The sequence below is a fragment of the Panthera uncia genome, chromosome A2 (genome assembly GCF_023721935.1).
Source record: "Panthera uncia isolate 11264 chromosome A2, Puncia_PCG_1.0, whole genome shotgun sequence".
Lineage (NCBI taxonomy): Eukaryota > Metazoa > Chordata > Mammalia > Carnivora > Felidae > Panthera > Panthera uncia.
Genome location: NC_064816.1, coordinates 9,124,601 through 9,143,621, shown reverse-complemented (window position 1 = coordinate 9,143,621; position 19,021 = coordinate 9,124,601). Strand labels below are relative to the sequence as shown.

The window sequence follows — 19,021 nt, the reverse complement described above, 5'->3', positions numbered from 1 at the left end:
CAGCGGGCGGAAGGCCCGGCGGTGCCTGCGGGCGCTGACGCTGTTTCTTTACGTCCCCCGCTCAGCACCCAGCCCCACGCCAGCCCTCTCTCCCACCAGCAAGCTGCACCACCTCGAGTACCTGGACCTGTCCCACAACCGGCTAGCCTCGGTGCCCGCGGGCCTGCCCCGCACCCTGGCCGTGCTGCACCTGGGCCGCAACCGCATCCGCAGGGTGGAGGCGGCCCGGCTGCGCGGGGCGCGGGGCCTGCGCTACCTCCTGCTGCAGCACAACCAGCTGGGGGCGACGGGGCTGCCCGCAGGGGCGCTGCGGCCGCTGCGGGGCCTGCACACGCTGCACCTCTATGGCAACGGGCTGGACCGCGTGCCCCTGGCGCTGCCCCGCCGCCTGCGGGCCCTGGTGCTGCCCCACAACCACGTGGCCACGCTGGGCGCCCGGGACCTGGCTGGCACACCGGGCCTGGCCGAACTCAACCTGGCCTACAACCGCCTGGTCAGCGCCCGCGTGCACCGCCGGGCCTTCCGCCCGCTGCGTGCCCTGCGCAGCCTTGACCTGGCCGGCAACCTGCTGACCCGGCTGCCCGGCGGCCTGCCCGGCGGCCTGCACACCCTGCGGCTGCAGCGCAACCAGCTGCGGGCCCTCGAGCCGGAGCCGCTGGCCGGCTTGGACCAACTGCGGGAGCTCAGCCTGGCGCACAACCGGCTCCGGGTCGGAGACATCGGGCCCGGCACCTGGCACGAACTCCAGGCCCTCCAGGTCAGGCGCCGGCCGGTCAGCCACACTGCCCCCACCGCCCCTCCGTCCCCTCCGTCCCCTCCATCCCCACGCCTTGCAGCGTCTTCCCACAAGGCCCCGAGATGCCTCAAAGAGAGCCCGGCAGACGGACCCGGGGTGGGTGAGGCAGAGCCGGCCTCCGGGCCTTGGGCCCTGCCGTCCCTGCCACCTGGTCCTCGGCAACCAGCCCCTCCGCCTCCCCGGGGAACACGGCGCCCCTGGTTCCTCCTGAACGCGGCTGCTTCCACAGAGTTTAGAGCATCTGGGGGTGCAGGCGCTGTCCCAGGCGCTGGAGAGGTGGGCACAGAGCGACACAGCTCCGGGCCCGTGGCACCGACGCACTAGTTAGGGAGAAAGCGGTTGGTCAGTAGACGGTGTCGGGAGGGTGCCCGGTGAGGGAAGTGCCACCCTCGCGAACGACTGCTTCGATCTCTCCCGCAGCAGGCAGGTCCCCGTCTGTCTGGGACCCCAGCACCTAGAGCCCAGCCTGCCCCAGACGGAACTCACTGTACCTCTGTCGGGGCTGGAGGGAATTTGGCAACGCGGAGGGGGTTGAGGGGAGGAGGCCCAGGCTGGTGTGGAGTGCCCGGGCAGAGAGGTTTGGGGCTCAAGGCCCGGGGCCGCCGTGGCATCATCTCTGCCCAGGTGCTGGACCTCAGCCACAACGAGCTGTCCTTTGTGCCCCCTGACCTGCCTGAGGCCCTGGAGGAGCTGCACCTGCAGGGCAACCGCATCAGCCACGTGGGTCCTGAAGCCTTCCTCAGCACTCCCCGCCTGCGCGCCCTCTTTCTCAGGTGCCCCGGAGGCGGCTGGGGAGAGCAGGTCCTGGGGGCAGGGGGCCCTGAAGGGCTGTGGTGGGCTCCAGCAGGCCTGGGTGGGCCAGGACGGTTGTGCCCACCCCCCCCCCCTTCCTTTGCACCCACCCTCACGCCTGCGTCTTGGTTACAGGGCAAACAGGCTTCACATGACCAGCATCGCACCGGACGCCTTCCTGGGCCTCCTGCACCTGAGTGTGGTGGATACGGCGGGCAACCCCGAGCAGGTCCTGATCCGGCTGCCACCCACAACTCCACGTCAGCCACGGGCAGGGAGCCCCCGAGCCCGGAGGGGTCCAGCAGTGTAGCCCAGACCCCCGGGGCTCCACTGGGTCACGGGCCGAGGAGACGGTGCCTATCCGGGGCCTCAACCAGGCTCTCCCAGGCCTCAAGGGCCTGGCCAGGAAGCTGGGGACAGGGGCGCTGCGTCCACACACAGGGAGCCCCGGGAGAGACTCAAGCACGCAGCTCACACGCCAGGCACGCAGACCACACCAGCCCTGCCGGACGCGGTCCCCACTCCCCGCACAAGTGGAGGCGGCAACAATAAAGCCTAATAACCCTGTCAAGTGCTCACCACCTGCCAGATGCCCTTCACCTTGCAGGAGGGGCTCTCACCATCCCAGCATCCAACGGAGGAAACTGACGCTGTGGGATGCTAAGAGGGTCAGGCAATCTGGTCCAAGTCCCGGGGCCAGTGAGCGGCCGGGCTGGATTTCGAGGGGTCAGCAAGAACCACCACGTGACAGCTGACCATACGTATACACCTGAACACACCCAAGGCCACCAGCTACAGAAACACACGGCACGGCAGACGCCCTCAAGCAGGCCACAGCCCTCACACATGTCCCCGGAGCAAGTGTGCGAATCGAACACATCCTTCACGGGCACTCTCCCCCCACGGCCTGCCCCTCTTATGGGCACCTTGCCATCAACCCCCGGGGGACTGTGGGAGAGACCCAGCTGGCCACGGGGCGGGGGCAAGAAACATCAACAGGACAGAGTGAGCCAGGCGTGGCCCTGGCTGTTTATTCCCTGTGTCAGCCCTGGGGAGCCAGCTGGGCTCTGGCTGACCTCAGTGGCTTCTTTGGGGTGTGGGTGGGCTTCAGGGTTAAGGCTGGGGAGGGATAGGAAGTAAAGTGCTTGCAGGGGCCCTCGGGGCTTGGTCCTAGCTGCCCCCCCCCCCCCACCTCTGGGGCAGGCCGGGGGCCGGACACCCCAGGCTGTGCAAACAGGACTCTCCAGGGCCCACCCAGCCAGGCCGGGGCAAGGGGCACAGGCTGGCTGGTGGTGCCATCCTCAGGGCCCCCCGCCAGGAAGAACCCAGCGGAGGACACGTCCATCTGGAGCTGACGGTCTGCTGATTGTCTGCTTGTCTGGCCTCCGGCTGTGGCCTGGTCAGCTCCTCCCGGTGCCAGGGCCTTGGGCACTCTCCAGGGGCCGCCCATCCGGCCGACCCCTCACCTGCGGAGCCGCTGCAGCTAAGGGGGAGGCCGCCAGGGTCAGGGAGGGGGTACTCATGGCCACAGCCGTGCCCCACACCCCCCGGCCTGGCCGCTCACCTCACTCTCCACCAGGTTCCGCCTGTAGAGTGCCTCCTTTGCAGCCTCCTGGGGGCCGAGAGGCGGTCAGCGGGCAGCCGTGGGCAGCCCCGGCCCCCCAGCGCCCACCCGGCCCTCGCCTGGCTCACCCTGCTGCCGTCGTTGCCCAGGCGCCGGGCCGCCTCCGTGTAGAACTGCAGCTGACGCTCCAGCTGGGCCGCGTACTCTGAGGGTGGGGAGGGGTGAGGATGGGGGGCTGCTGCCCTGCCCCCCCCCCCCCCCCCACGCGCCCATCCCCGAGACCCTACCCCTCCGGATGCCCGGGCCCCCCTGCTCCAGCTGTGCCCTCTGCCACTGGCTGCGTTGCATGATGTCCTGGTACTGCTGGGCCACCTCCGGGGGCACCGGCCGCCGCGCCTGCCTCAGGGCCAGGATCTGGGGGGTGCAGAGTTGGGGACTATGATGGCCCTGCCCGGGGCCTACCGAACCCCCAATCCTGCCCCAGCCAGCCTGTCAAAGCAGGCACCCACCTTCCGCTCCAGACGCTCTTGATCAAAGGCCAGCACGCTGAGGCTGTGCAGGGGCCGGGCCGATCTGTGGAGTTGGGGAGGGATGAAGGGCCGCAAGGACCCCCCAAGCCTGACCTCGTTAATTCTCACAGACGCACTGGGCACTGGGGAACGGCAGGAGATAAGCTAGGCCCACCCTGGTGTTGCAGAGCCCATGACCTAGTGGGGCCGAGGGCTCTACACTCAGGCAACTGCCGTGCCCGGTGGTCAGGGAAGGTTTCCCAGGGAAGAACGCAGCCAAGCTGGGAGCCAGAGGAGTCAGAGCCGGGCAGGGGAGTGGGGAGCAAGTCATGGCATCATCAGAAGACAGAAAAGCCCAGAGGCCAGTGAAAACAAGGTGTAGCTAACCATGAACGAACAGGAGGAAGTGGGGTGGGGCGAGACTACTGGATATATTGATAATGGTCCAATCACAAAAGATCCTAAAAATCAGGCTGAGAAGTGTCAGGACGTTTCAGGAGACGGGGAGCCAGGAGACGTTTTGCAGCAGGGAAGGGATGCACTACAATTCGTGCCTGACGGGAAACTGTCCAGGAGGGGCTGAAACAGGAAGAAGGGACTTCTCTCCAGCATGGCTTGACCCAGCCACCTACCTGTTCCCTGGCTCCCTCGAAGGGGTGGGTACGGGAGGGGCCTTCCCTTTGGGCCCAGCAACCTGCTTCAGTGGACAGAACCAGTCTTGTGATTCCCGGCCCGCTTGAACCAAGCCTCCCTCCCTGGGGTTGCTGATGGGCAGGAGTCTCACTGTGGGTGCGGCTGCTGGCACGGGGTCAATGACCAGCCACCTCTCAGTTGTGGTCTCCAACTGCTGGGCGGTCAGTGGCTCCCGAATCCGGACCATCACCTCCAGCCGCCCCCCGGTGGGCCTGCGACCATCCAGGACCTGGGTGGAAATGAGGGGAGGCTACTGAGAAGCAGCCAGTGGCTGGAGGCCCAGGGCCGGGATCAGAGAGAACCAGGGTAATTTCCAAAATCTGAGCCCCTAGATAGATAGAGCTGAGACGCCAATTGGTCAAAATGGAGCAGGGTGCTGGGAATATTTAGGGCTGGGTAGTATGGAGGTCTGGGATCCCTGGGGGAGAAGCTGGGTCAGTAGAAGAGACCCCTAGGAGGCCCAGGTCCTGTAGGGAGCTTTTGAATAACGTTAACAAGTGACACAGCCACACCAGAGCCCGTGGGCAAATGTCCACATCTCACCTCAAGGATCTCCCGGACCTCACACGCGGTCTCCAGGGCGTCCAGCTTCAGCTGGGCTGTGCCCAGCACCCGGTCGGTCTTGAACAGCCCCCTGTGTGCGTGAGGGGGACAGGATGGTTGGCCCAGGGCAGCTCCCCCTCCCCCAGAGTCCGCCCAGCACCTGCACCCCCAGCTCACCCCTTGTGGACCACTTCAAATTTGATGCCTTTGGTCTGGATGGCCCTTCGGAAGCCGCGGTGGCTGCGGTTGATGCAGAGTTTGAACTGCTCCTTGAACTCTACTCAGGGAATGGGGACAGGCCCAGGAGGAAAGAGGGAGGGGTCAGGCTATGGTTTCAGGTTCTCTCTGCACGGGGCTGGGGTGCCTCCCAGCAGCCACGGCCTCCTCCCCCTCCTCCTCCGCTCACCGGGGGAGTCTGTGTTCTTAATCACACTGGTCTTGTCTTTCTGAGCTTCTTCCTAGAGCCAAATCAAATAGGAGGCAGGAAGGCTCAGGGGCTGGGGCCTGCCCTTGGACCCCTGCCGACCCACTCCCGCGGATGAGGCTTGAGCCCATCTTTCCTCTCCTGGGCTCTCTACATACCACGTTGGGATAGGGGAAGTCAAACCGAACAAAGACATCCAGGTCGCTGGGAGACAACCCTGTGGGCAGACAACGGTCAGAGCCGGGCAGTGAGGCAGTCCCGCAGCCCTGACCCCTGCCTGGCGCCCCTCACCTGGGGGCGTGGGCAAGTTGATGCCCTTCACGATGAACAGGAGCATGTCGTTGCTGCTGAGGTCAGGGAAGATCCTTCCGGGAGGGCAGGTGGGGAGACAGAGGCACGTCAGCCCGAACGCCTGCCCGCCTTCTTTTCCCTTTGTGGATCCAGGGAACACACCCCATGCTGGCCTTTGTAGCTATATGGGCTCCTGGGCTCCAGTTTTAGGATCTGGACAGACTGGAATTCTTTGTCCAGATCTGCCAATGGCTTATTTTCGAGACTTTTCTTCAGTCTGGGACCCACTCTGCGCCAGCCAGTGGCTTCACTGCTGGGGGACCTTCCCTTCACTTAACGATACTTCTGGGGGGCGCTTGGGTGGCTCAGTCGGTCAAGAGTCCGATTTCAGGTCACGATCTCAGGGTTCGTGGGTTCGAGCCCCACGTCAGGCTCGGTGCTGATAGCTCAGAGCCTGGAGCCGGCTTCAGATTCTGTGTCTCCCTCGCTCTCTGCCCCTCCCCCGCTCGCACCCTGTCCCTCTCTCTCTCTCTCTCTTTCAAAAATAAACATCTTAACAAATTTAAAAGAGCAATATTTCTGCAGCCCCTACTATGTGACTGCTGGTGTCCTCACTGATGGGGATATAGTGAGACAGACCCCATCCCTGTGCTCATGGAGCCCAAGCTAGCTGAGTGAAGAGAAGACCAATGCATATATAAACAGAGAAAACAAAGCAATTCTGCAGAAAATTAAAATAGGGGAAGAGAGTGGAGCATGCTCAGGATGGGCTGTTGTAGACGGGAGTGGTCAAAGAGGGCCTCTCAAGGGAGGCGACATCATAGGTGATTCCGGATGCCAAGAAGGCGCTACTACACGGAGACCTGGGGAAGGGGGTCTGTGCAGAGGAAAGAGCCAGTGCAAAGGCCCTGAGGATGAACATGCTTGGTTTGTCTGAGGGACCAAAAACAGGCCTGTGTGGCAGGAGGCAAGCCACGTGGGGACAGTGGGTGGGGACGAGGTGATGGGGAGCCAGGCTGTGCAGATGTGGGAGAGCCAAGGTAAGGGGTGTGGGGTATCCTAGGTTATTGCAGTGGCTGTGCCTAACCCCATCTGTAAGTGGGGGAAATGATCCCAATTCCCCACGGTGTGGGAAGGCTTAAGAGGAGCAGGACGAACAACAACCACGCTGAGGGCTCGCCCGGGCCTTGGGACAAGGCACATCTCTGCACTCACTCGGTCTTTCCCATTTGTCAATGTGTCACTGGCAACTCCCCAACACCGTCTTTCACTTGCACCTCATGCCTGCCTCAGGACCCTTGCATATACTGTGCTTTCACCGTGCAACCAAACTCTCCCCCAGAGGCAAGTCCTCTGCTGGCTTCTGGGGAGTGCAAGCCCCTCTCCAAAGGGGCATCTGGGCCAAGGGGCATCAGGGCCTTACTTGATGACGCTGAAGGTTCTCTGCTCAAAGCGGGCAGTGGGCGTGGGGAGACCTCGGGCGAACGCCTGCTTCAGAATCTCCATGCTCCGCTTACAGTCCTCTGCCAATTTCTCAAATCTGCCAGCAAGAGAGCCCTGTTCAGGTCCCCGGTCCCAGGGATGGGATGGGGGTACAGACGTCTGGCAGAGGCAGGGACAGGGGTACTCACTTGCTGGTTTCGGCAATGTTGCCCAGGTGGGTGAACTGGTTAGAGTGGTTCAGGCACATCTGAAGAGCAGAAGGCAGTGAGGGGGGGGGGGGGGGGCCACGACCCTGAGGCCTGCTGATCTGGGCCAGGGGCCCACCTCACCTCATGCTGCTGCCTTATGAGCTTGGTGAGTTCACCGTAGCGCCGGGCAGACTCCTGAGACAGACCTGGGCCAGGCCGCTGGACCAGAGAGAAGTCGTCTTTGTTGACGGGGGCGGGTGGCACCTAGAGAAGACAAGCCTCATGGGGAGGGGCCTGCTGGTTAGCAACAAACAGACCCGCGCATGGAAATGTCACCCCTTCTTGGAGAGGCCTTCCTGGACCACTGCTTTGCCCCAGCCCTGGTCTTTCTTCTTCCCCGAGGAGAAAAGTGGTGCTCAGAGAGAAGTGGATGGTTCCTCCCAAAGTGGCACACAGCCCAGGTACTACATGTCCCAGCATCCCTTGCAGCCGGGCACAGCCATGGGATTCAGCTGCGGCCAGTGGAAGGTGAGAAGTGATGGCATTCCATGTCACTTGCTTTAAATGGAACTGCTTGCCTGGCCCTTTCTTTCTCTCACTGCTTCCCATGGACTGAAGGCAGGAAGGGCATCAGTCCACTCTGAGCACGTGGACAAAGACGACCTTCCAAGGTATGACAGAGCAACAAGATGGAAGGAACCTGGGCCCTGGAGGGCTCTGTCTTTTCCAGAGCCCAGACTGCCCCGAGTATTACATGCGAGAAATATATCTGTCTTCTTTCAGCCACTGAGTCGGGGGGGTACTTATCCGTTACAGAAGCTTAACCTGGATCCTGACTAATATACTCCAAGGTACGTGGCTGCTAAGTGGCCACAGCCCAACAGGTGGCTGCCTGGGGAGGTCCAGCAGGCCTAGAGGGTTCACCTTGGCGATATCCACAGGCAGCCCATTGCGTGAGGCCTCCAGCATGGGCTCCAGCCCCTTGGCCTGGCGCAGGTGCATTTTGGCACCCTCCACATCATTCTTCTGCTTGGCTCTCAGTGCGGCCTGTAGGAGCTGCTTCTTGCGGCCCTCCAGGAAGGCCAGTTGCTGCTGGGCTGTGGGTACAGGGGTGTCTGTGGATGCGGCCTGGCCCACAGCCAAGCAACAGGCAGCCCAGGAAGGGAGGGCATACCTACCTCTGGCGGATGTGCCCTTGGGGGCTGTTTTGGCTGCTGGGGTGGAGCCTGATTGGGGTGCCCTTGAGGGTGGGGCCTTGGGCTGGGCCGTGGGGGCCGGAGGGCTGGTGGGCTGCTGACAGACAGGGAGGGAATCAGAGCTCTCCCAGCGCTCGCAATGGTTCCACTCCCCAAGGGGCCGGGGCCTGAAACTGACAATGGTGACTGTCTTAGTTTCTGTTTCCTCAGCAACGAATGCCCCATATAGTCTCATTCTCGCTGAATCTTCGCAGAGACAAAGACAGCCCCTGTACCCACTTTGCAGATGAGGAGGCAGGATCAGAGAGCAAAATGGCTTGCCCACGGCTGCACAGCCAGGAAGTGGCCAGGCCGGGAGGGAGGCCAGCTCTTCCCAGGCTCTGTCAGGGCTTTGCTGCCACTCCCGTCTCACCCCAAGACCCCAGCCCCTCCCACCTTCTTAGGTTCCTCATCCTCTTCATCCTCTGCGCCTTCATCCTGGTTAGCCAGCTTCATGGCGGTCTCCAAGACCCCCACCAGGCTCTGCTGGGTGGGCTCGGTGGCCTCCAGGCCCTGGATGGGGGGAAAGCCTGGGCGGCCAGTCAGGGCCCAGTCAGGAGGGAGGGACCCATGCCGCGGTGGCGGAGACGTGGGTTCCTCCCCTTCCTAAGGAGCCTCGGGGCTTTGGATGTACTTTGAATCCAGGAAGGAGCTGCTGCTGGTTCTGTGTAGATGCCAGATTATTCCAACCTAATCTCCTGCTGCCTCTCACCTGACCCCGGGCCTTGACCAGACGCCAACGGGCAAGCAGGGGGTGAGGCGGGCTACCAGGCACAAGAGGCGGTCACAGGCCTGGAGGGATTCCCAGGGGACCAAGGTGTTGAGGAATAATTGCTCTCCCGGGGGTGCGCGGGCAGCTCTGAGAACCCAGAGGAGGCCCCCAACCCACTGCGAGGCTGATGGAAGGCTGAGTAGAGTGTAAGGCCGAGAGCTGATGCGAAAGGAGGAGTCGAACACAGAAGAAATGGAGGAAATCAGACAGACGATGGTGGGCCGGTGAACAGGCTCTCCAAGTAAAACCCCCTGATTTTTAGCGTCTGCCGATTTCCGTGGTATAAACACTCCTCTTGGGACCCAACTGTAAGGTACCAATTATCTAACAAGTTTGCAGAATTCCCGAACGCGGAGCACACAGCTCCCTGGGCCTGTGCGGTCAGGAGGAACAGCACCTACGGAGGCTCAGAGGCCGGGAGGGGCAGGGGTGGGGGCTGTGCCTACCTGGGGGCACCGGCAGCTCGGCCACATCTACCGTTCGGCCCGCCTTGTGGGCTCGGATGGCATCTTGGTATTGCTGTAGTGGACACGGGATTAGGGCTACCTGGGCAAGGCCCCCGGGCGCTGTCTGCCTGCCCACTGGGCCCCCACACACCTTGACGATGCGCTCATGCATGCGAGCCTTCCGCTGGTCCCCTTTGGTCTTGGCCTGGGCCGCGGCCACGTGGTATCGCTCCATCCGCTGCTCCAGTGCCTCCAGGAGAGTCCGCGGAGGTGGGGGAACCTCTGGGCCAGATGGCGGCCGAGGGGGAGCAGAGGGGCAGGGTTAAGAGTCTTGGGAGGGAGAGACTTGTTGCCCTGGCCTGCCCGCCACACAGGGTTCCAAGAGCCTACCTGGCGTGGAGGGCACCTTGCTGGGAGCCGGAGGCTGCGGTGATGGCGAGGGTGGCTCTGGGGGCAGCTGGTCTGAGGGCAGAGAGGTCCAGTCCAGTGAGGGGCTTGCTCGGGGACCCCCTACCCCACGCTGGTGTGGTCTGAGGGGGTCCCCAGGTGACCAGAGAGGGTGGCAGCACCAAGTCCCGGAGGCCGGGCAGGGTGGTGGGGTCCTCACCAGGGGGAGGTGGCAGGCGGGACAGGTCCACAGGCTCCCCCCGGCTCAGGGCCTCCAAGATGGCATCGAAGCTCTGAGAGAAAGGAGACGAGGGGAAGAGGCTGCGGTTGGGGGCCAGGACCCTGTGGGGAGCCTCTGTCCATTCCTCTGCAGCATCTTGCTTAAGCCCCTTCCAATACTGACGCCCATTTCACAGGCAGGGTAAACCGGGGCTTTAAGAGATACGGAAAACTACACGTACAGAGTGACTAAGGGTCAGGAGTCAAACTGGGGTCCGTCTGACCACAGCGCTCCTGTTCTTTGCCACCACACAAAGTCGGAAGCATCGTGTCTTCTCCCACCGGTCTGGACGCACCTTGGCCACACGGAAACGTCTGGCAGCAGTGGCAGTATCTCCCTGCTGCTTGGCGTGGAGGGCGGCCAACTTATATTCGCGCTGGCGGCTCTGCAGCTGGGCCAGGAGGTCAGGGCTGCAGGGACCTGGAAGGGGGAACAGCGTACGAACCGCCTCTGTTTAACCGTCACAACGAAGCCTGTTCCTTAGGCCTGACCTACAGATGTGAGCACCGAGGCTGAGAGGCCATGCCGTCTCCCCAAGATGGTGTGGCGGGGATTCTACCCCGGGACCTGAGAAAGAGACAGAATCCGCAGCAGGCTCCAGGCTCCGAGCTGTCACCACAGAGCCCGACGTGGGGCTTGAACCCTCGAACCGTGAGGTCATAACCTGCACCAAAGTCGGACGCTTAACAGACTGAGCCACCCAGGCGGCCCTCATCTTAACTTTAAAAAGTGGCCACAGTTGTCATTCCCAGTGTCGTGCAAATACTGACATTCACAAAACAGAACTATCACATCACTCTTTAAAACTTAATGTACTTTAAGGGCGCCTGGGTGGCTCAGTCAGTTAAGTGTCCGACTTTAGCTCAGGTCATGATCTCACGGTCTGTGGGTTCGAGCCCTGCCTCGGGCTCTGTGCTGACAGCTCAGAGTCTGGAGCCTGCTTTGGATTCTGTGTCTCCCTGTCTCTCTCTCTGCCCCTCCCTCACTTGTACTCTCTCTCTCTCTCTCTCTCTTAAAAATAAATAAACGTTAAAAAATTTTTTAACGTTTTTTAATCTAATGTACTTTAACTACCATGGTGATTTGAAACTCACCAGTATTCACTTATTTTTATTTTTTATTTTTTTGCAAGCTCTATGCCAACTGTGGGCCTCGAACTCATGACCCCGAGATCAAGAGTCACACGCTTTACCGAATGAGCTGGTGGTGCCCCTTGTTTTCTTTAATTGCGGCAAAATACACATGAAATTTACCCTCTTAACCCTTTTTAAGTGTACAATTCAGTACATCAAGTACAGTTGACCCTTGAACAATGAGGGTGTCAGGGGCACCAACACCCCCTGCCCCCGCCATGCAGTTGGAAATCTACTTTTGACTCCCCCCAAATTTGACTACTCATAGCTTGTTGTTGACCGCAGGCATCACCAATAAAGACCACCGATCGACACGTTTCGTACGTTATGCGCGTTATATGCTGTTCTTATAATAAACGAAGCTGTAAGAAATGATACCAGGAAAGCCACAAGGAAGAGAGATACAGTGCTGCACTGTGTTTATCAAAGAAACAGGGGGCCTGCTCAGTTTAAAGCTGCCTTTTCTTTTTCTTTTTTTTTTTCATACTGGGTGGGGGGGGGAGAGAGAGTATGAGTGGGGGAGGGGCAGAGGCAGAGAGAGACACAGAATCCGAAGCAGGCTCAAGGCTCTGAGCCGTCAGCCCAGAGCCCGACGCGGGGCTCGAACTCAAAGACCGTGAGATCGTGACCTGAGCCAATGTCGGACACTCAACCGACTGAGCCACCCAGGCCCCCCTAAATTGCTTTTTTAAACAGTATGCTAGTTACAGTATTAAATGACACGTTCGATAGGTTTTCAGGAGAAGTATCATTAAATTTAAGGCAACTGGTGCAATTTTTGACCTAAAAAAACAAAGGGCTATTGCACTTAACGACCACCGGGGTCCACAAATCCTAGAAACGCCTGGCAAGCTGCATGCATCGTACTTTTTCAGACTGACAACTGCACCTACAGCTTTAAGTTCAGGTGTATTTTCCTGAAAAGGTATCTGTGGGTGGAAGCAAAAGAGCGTTGACATTTGATCGGTTTTATCTCCGATCACAGTTGAGTCTCTCAGAGTTAAGAAAATGTCCTTCCGGGGGCACCTGAGTGGCTGAGTCAGTTGAGCGTCCATCTGACTCTTGATTTGGGCTCAGCTCATTATCCCAGGGTTGTGAGATCCAGGCCACACTAACAGCTTAAGATTCTCTCTTTCCCTCTGCCCCTCCCCTGCTTGTGCTCCCTCTTGGTTGGGGGGGGGGGGGGGCAGCAAAAACATTCTTCCAGGTTGAATCATTGGTATTATTAGCATAGCACTGAACAAAGCCTAAATATATCAGGCTTTTTGATAAAGAATTTTCATATGCCAAGAGCACAATTTTATCGCACTGGCACCTCTTGCTGACAGGGCTGGGGCTGGGTCCGCCTTCTACCAATTAACTCCCGTTTCCCTGTTCATTGTTTCCCAACTTCCCCTTTTTCTTTTTCAAAGCACCAGGAAACCTGCTTCATACCAACAAATAGACGGGAAGACACGGGGTCCTGTTATCACCATGTTGCGGGCTTCCCTGGACCCTACCCAAGTCATATGCCAAAACCCCATCGTGAAAAAAGCTTTGGTGATTTTGGCTGAGCATTTCGGGTGACGATTTCCAACAACCTTCCCTGAACTTTGCCAAAACAATAGCTTAGAAACCAGCCGGGCTGTGGAAAGATTTAGACCTGGTGTTTACTTTCTCAACCGGGCCAGCCCAGTTTTAAGTGTCTCTTTGTATGTTTGGGGAGCGTTTGCCCCTGGGGCAGTGCCTGTGTTGATGTTCTAGAAGGGACAGAGGCGGGCACTCCTTTCGGGTAGCGGGAGGAAGGCCACCGGAGAGGGAGAGGTTGGGAAGGAAAACCTCCTGCAGGTGAGGGTTTGTTTGGTTTTTTTTAATGTTTATTTTTGAGAGACAGAGAGACAGAGACAGAGTGTGAGTGGGGGAGGGGCAGAGAGAGAGGGAGACACAGACTCCAAAGCAGGCTCCAGGCTCCGAGCTGTCAGCACAGAGCCTGACGTGGGGCTTGAACTCATAAGCCTGTAGGTAAGTTTTAGAAGACAGACATGCTGAGGGCTGGGGAATTATCCACTTATAGCTCTTACGCGTTAGCCCTCAAAAGGGACTCCGACGCATGCTGCAAGGTGACACTAAGTGAAAGAAGCTGGCACCTAAGGACAACTCGTGTGTCGTCCCACTTACGTGAAGTATCCGGGAGACGCAGACTCATAGAGCGTAGATGGCGGCTGTCAGGGGCCGGGGGAGCGGAAACGGGGAGCTAGTGTTTCGCGGGAAGAGAGTTTTTGTTTGATGAAACAGTCTTGGAAACAGAGGAGACCGGTGCACCACATGGTGAACGTGCTACTCAATTGCACACCGAAAAAGGGTTCAAAGGGCCAATGTCATGTTGTATGTATTAAACCACCACACGTACAAAAAACGGCATTCGTGAACTCCAGAGACATGAGGACCTGGGGAGGCGAGGGGCGTTAAGGATATCTGACAGTCAGTGCAGGGCCTGCACCCCCACAGAATGGCCAAGTGCTGAGTAAACCCCACGCCTGCAACATCCCATGTCAGCCCAGCCCTGCCCCCGGCCTACCTGGAGGAAGCTGGGGCTTAGCCAAGCCTATGGATGAGGCCGGGGCAGAGGAAGGCGGGTCTACCGTGACTCTGGGCTCCGGGGCTGGCTGGCTCGTGGTGGAGGCCGGCTGGGAGGGTGCAGGCGTGTGGCTGGGGGTGGCTGCCGGACCCTTCCCCACTGCCACGGGCGGTGGGATGTCCCCTTCGTCGATGGCGTTACCTTTCCGGACCGAGGCCAGCAGGTTTTCAAGTGTCTGAGAGAAGGTGTGAAATGGGTTTCCGAGGAGCCTGACAGCTGGGTGCGGTGGGCCGGCGGTAGGGTGCCAGCGCCCTCCCATCACCCGCCCGCCCGCTCACCTTAAGCCCCCGGTCGTAGCGCCGCATCTTGGCTCCATCTCCAGCTTGCCTAGCGCTTTCGATCGCCCTCTGGTAGAGGGCCAGCCTCTCCTGCAAGGTGGCCTCCACCCCGGGGCTGGGGGCTGCGGCTTTGGGCTGCAGGAGGGACCGGGGCATGGTCTGGGTGGTGACCCCACTTGGGCTCTCCCCAGGGGCTCCCCTGGGCGAGTGCCTACCACACACCAGGCATGGTGCCCCGGGGGCCAGCTGTCCCCGCCGCCCCCCCCCCCCCCCAACCCCAGGTAGAAATCATCATCATTGTTCCGGGTGCAGGGAACTCGGTCTCAGAGGTGCCATGTCACCTGCCCAAGGTAACATGGCTGAGGGGCAAGGGAGGGCCTTGAACCCTGTATTACGGGGAGCAGGTTGTCGGGCTATACCTGAGCCACAGGAGGCTGGGACTCCAAAGACTTCTGCTCCTCCCCAAGGACCACATTTAGTTCTGCCTGCAGGGACACACGGCCATAGGCCAGGCATGAGGGCCTGCTGCACGGGGCAATGACAGCATGGGTGGCCCCCTGCCCTGCCCTGGGTGCTCACCAGCAGGTCGTCGTCAGCCTCCACATCCTCCTCGTCGTCGGTACCTTCCTCCTCATCCGGGTCTCTCATGCACAGGCTCGCCATCTTCTCAATGGCCTCCATGGGCAGGGGACCTGGTGGCAGTGACAGGCCCCAGATGGACTGGGATCCTTCAAGAGTCCCCATGGGGCGCCTGGGTGGCTCAGTCAATTGGGCGGCCGACGTCAGCTCAGGTCATGATCTCGCAATTGGTGGGTTCGAGCCCCACGTCCGGCTCTGTGCTGCCAGCCCAGAGCCTGGAGCCTGCTTCGGATTCTGTGTCTCCCTCTCTCTCTGCCCACCCCCACCTCATGCTCTGTCTCCCTCTCTCTCTCAAAAATAAATAAACATTAAAAAAAAAAAAAAAGAGTCCCCAGCCTCCTGTCCCAGTTACCCATGGCCCTAAAGGATAGGGCAGCATGCCCCCCTACTGGCCCTTCCATGGCACCCCACTGCCCTCAGGCCCACCAGGTATGATCCCGCTAATCCTGCCGGCCTCCTCTCGTGCTTATCAAGCCAGACTTCCAACCCTGGCTCTGCAGCTTTCTTACTGTGGCGCCCTGGGCAAGTCACGTGACCTCCCTGGGCCTCAGCCTTCCCACCTATTAGACGAGGGCAAGTTTCTCCCTCACACATGCATCGTGAGGACTCAAGGTAAATGAGGTTCTAGAAAAGCACCTCGTCAGCACTTTGTCATTCGAATTATTCTCATTATTTGCATTACCTACGTCCTATAAAAGTGCCTTCAACACTGACTTAGCAAGTACTGGACCACTGCCCCTAGAGGAAATACAAGGTTAGGATCCCATGAGCCTCTGGGCACAGTTTCGTCAACCGGCCGATGCATAACCTAGTTCAATGTGTGCCTCTATCTAACTATACCTTTTTAAATACATGTTGTTGGTTTGTTAACATTGAACTCAAGGCTACTCGTGTCTGAATGAATGAAGCTTATCTGCTAGCGTATTTCCTCCATAAGGCGCATCACAAACTTCTTGCCCTTGAAGACACGAGACATCTCTAAGCGCCACGCTTTAGTGCCATTCTGAACAGCAAAACGTACCACACAAAGAGTACCCACAAAGAGTGCCAAAATGAGCAAAATGCAGCCTTACACAGACTGTGAGAAGCACCCGTGTTTACTTGAAGCCCTGAGACACGAAGGCCGACGGTCATCTTGCTCTCTCTCAGCTGGGACCGCGCAAGGTGAGCGACTCAAACCTTCTGCAGCTCTGTGCACGCCCGCCAGGAATTGCCAAACCTCCCCGACTATTGATTTTGGTGTTACCAATAAAGTTTAGCCCGTTGGTGAATTCACAAATATGGAATCCGTTAATAATGAGAATGCACTGAATTAGCTAACAAGTATAAAGGTTCCGTCTCCCCTTGGAGCTCCAGCCCCAAACCCCACTGCAGTGTTGCTGACCCTGTCGCCTCCCACGGGGGGAGGGGGGAGGGCTTTGCATGCGCTGGGCCCCCCAGCCGCACTTTCTAGCTCTTCTGCTGATCATCCTTATTGTGGGTGTCTCTTGCAGGCACCTGGCCCCAGCTCACAGGTCTCCCCCATCCTTCTGTGCTTCCCTCACCCCAACCTGATCATGGGACAGCGTGTTGGAGGAAATGTGAGACCCTGTGTGAAGTACTTTACACACACGAGAAGATGAACTACTGTGACTAAGGGCAATTATTATTCCCATTTTACAGACGGGGAAAACGAAGTCCACACAGGTGCTGGGACTCATCAGTCACACAGCCAGTAAGCAGCACGACTGGGATTTGAACCCTCACTCTGGGTCCAGAGCTGATCGCTTAACCTCTTAACCCAGGCTGCGGGTTCTAGAAGGGCAGAGACCTTCTCCGTCTCCTTTCCCCCTTCCCCCCAGGGCCCAGGGCTGAGTCCTGCCCACAGCAGGTGCTCAGAGAATGTTCAGGGGTGTGTTGAGAGTCTCACCTTTGCCTTTGAGCTTCTCCAGGACTTGGGGCTGGCCCCCCACCAAGGCCAAGAACTCGGCCTCCAGTTCCTCATTGTTAACTCCGTCCTCGGGGATCATAAGGCCGTCTGGGGAGAGGTCAACCAGCAGGCCCAGCTGAGGGAACAGTAAGGGTCCAGTCAGACCTTGGAATGCACCCCACCTGTCCAGAGGCAACCAGGACAGACCCAGGTTTCCCTCAGGAAGGAAACCCAGGTCTCGGAGGGAAAGCAATTTCCCCAGGGAAGTGCCAGGAGGCTGGAATGGGTTGAGAATGCAACAGGTGTTCCAAGATGGGCCAGGCCCTCTGGCCTAGATCAACCCGGGGCAAAGGGCAGGCAGAGAGACCCTGCTCCCTGCTCCGAGCCCACACCCACAACGTGCTGCTGACTGAGTTCAGTGGGAAAGACAGGCCCTACACCCTGCCCAAAGCTAAGCCACTCGGTACACCTGGGCTTCTCCTTCCAGCATACTCAGCAGAGGGGGCCACGCAGGAAGCCTGGAGTTATCAAGAGCACATAGAAGCCCGGACAACACAGAAACTGAAAGAGGGGTTTTCATTGTGTAACAGACCTGTCTTCCTATCCCGTCCCAGCTAATGACCAATCGTGATGTGACAATATTACACTGAACTACACAAAACGGCCTTTTCTGTCGGTCAGAATGGGCAAACACTGGCTATTATGTATGGCTCCTTTCAACAGTAATAAGTTATGCTTATTGGCTCAGTCGGTTGAGTGTCTGACTTCGGCCCAGGTCATGATCCCGTGCTTTGTGGGTTCGAGTCCCGCGTCGGGCTCTGTGCTGACAGCTCAGAGCCTGGAGCCTGCTTCAGATTCTGTGTCTCCTTCTCTCTATGCCCCTCCCCCACTCTGTCTCTCTGTCTCCCCAAAATAAATAAACATTAAAAAAAATAAGTTATGCTTATTGAGTGTTAGGTTCTAGCACTTTCCATAAACTATTCCAGTGAATTTTCACAACTGTGCTGTGACATAGGGACTCTTAGGACCTCCATTTTACAGACGAGGAAACAGATGTAAGAGCTGTGAAGCTGAGTGTCCAACATGCAGAGGCCAGCAGGGAACTCCAGGTTGGCCAGATTCTAATGCCCGGGCACTAAACTATGGCCTGAGCTCCTTCCACCAAAGCTAAGAAAAATCAAACCTTCCAGGTGCCTGGGGCAGAGGAGACGGAAGAGGGAAAAGGACGACCAGACACAGTCCCGTGGGCTCATGGCAGCCGCTCTGGATTTTGCACTTAGCCCTGGCCAAGCTGTTAATCCCTATGACCTTGGGAAGCTGTCTTCACCTCTCTGGGCCTCAGTGTCCTCATCTGTACAGTGGGGATAGAAAGTCTGACTTGGCCTGGCTGATGCGAGGTTCCATGAGTGTCCAAACCAGGAGTACATTAACTATCCTTATCTCAGGTCCGAGGCCTTCCCCTCCCAAACCGGAGAGGCTTCGGCAACAGGTGGCTCTGAGCCCAGGGCGGGGCGCCAAGAGCTGAGGAGCTGGGGAGCCGGGGCCACTAGGCCCCACTTTGGGGGCAGAACCTCATCTGGAAGGCGGGGACCGGGGCTCACCTGGGGGTGGTGATCGGTTCCCCTGGTGGGTGGGGCCCTCCTCTGAACCTGTGATAGGGGTGAGAACGGTTCTCTAGGCGGGGCCGTGGGGTATAGACTCACCTGGCGGGCGGCGGCGGCACCTCGGCCGGGGGGCCCCGGGGGTCCCTTCCTCTTGTGCATCTTCCAGGCAGGATGCCCAGACCACTGGCCACCTCGCCTGGCCTTGCCCTGCCTCCTCCCCTGGGGCCTATCGCCGCGCACGCGCACTTCCTGAGCCCCGCGCCCCTGGTTGGCGCCCCGCGACCGCTGACCCCGCGCCCTCGACCCCGGGGGTGGCCGCCCCACTTCCGCCTCGGCCTCGGCGCCGCGGCACCGGAGCGCAGCCACTGGACTTGCTGGGCCCGCCGCACTGAAACTACAACTCCCGGCAGGCAGTGCGCGGGCACGCGTGCGCACTGCCGGGCGGTGGGCGGGCCGCGGGCCGCGCGGGAAAGAGGCG

General features: G+C 59.5%; 2 protein-coding genes across 4 annotated transcripts in view; one reads left to right on the top strand and one right to left on the bottom strand.

Moving 5' to 3' along the window:
- Positions 1–2,495, top strand: part of PODNL1 (podocan like 1) — a 5,386-nt gene extending 2,891 nt beyond the window's left edge. The window contains exons 6-8 of the mRNA XM_049639984.1: positions 100–757; positions 1,421–1,569; positions 1,724–2,495. Of these exons, the coding sequence (XP_049495941.1) occupies positions 100–757; positions 1,421–1,569; positions 1,724–1,898 (982 nt within the window). The 3' untranslated portion in view covers positions 1,899–2,495. The remainder of the gene's footprint in view (positions 1–99; positions 758–1,420; positions 1,570–1,723) is intronic.
- Positions 2,496–2,589: 94 nt separating this feature from the next.
- Positions 2,590–18,935, bottom strand: CC2D1A (coiled-coil and C2 domain containing 1A). 3 transcript variants are annotated; one of them, XM_049639981.1, is made up of 29 exons: positions 18,643–18,935; positions 16,940–17,075; positions 14,971–15,083; positions 14,811–14,876; positions 14,392–14,526; positions 14,054–14,288; positions 10,659–10,783; positions 10,304–10,376; positions 10,087–10,158; positions 9,848–9,978; positions 9,697–9,769; positions 8,875–9,008; positions 8,422–8,536; positions 8,168–8,340; positions 7,385–7,507; positions 7,244–7,302; positions 7,036–7,152; positions 5,613–5,686; positions 5,480–5,538; positions 5,304–5,355; positions 5,075–5,174; positions 4,898–4,988; positions 4,446–4,583; positions 4,294–4,358; positions 3,662–3,725; positions 3,440–3,566; positions 3,281–3,357; positions 3,153–3,200; positions 2,590–3,071 (listed from the first exon to the last, which is right to left on the bottom strand). In XM_049639981.1, exons 1-29 carry the CDS (start codon positions 18,700–18,702, stop codon positions 3,051–3,053), a joined length of 2,856 nt encoding a protein of 951 aa, XP_049495938.1. In that variant the 5' UTR covers positions 18,703–18,935; the 3' UTR covers positions 2,590–3,050. The 3 variants fall into 3 exon arrangements, with proteins under 3 accessions (XP_049495938.1, XP_049495940.1, XP_049495939.1); XM_049639983.1 differs by having other exon boundaries at positions 4,294–4,355; XM_049639982.1 differs by having other exon boundaries at positions 8,422–8,533.
- Between the last annotated feature and the right edge of the window lie 86 nt (positions 18,936–19,021).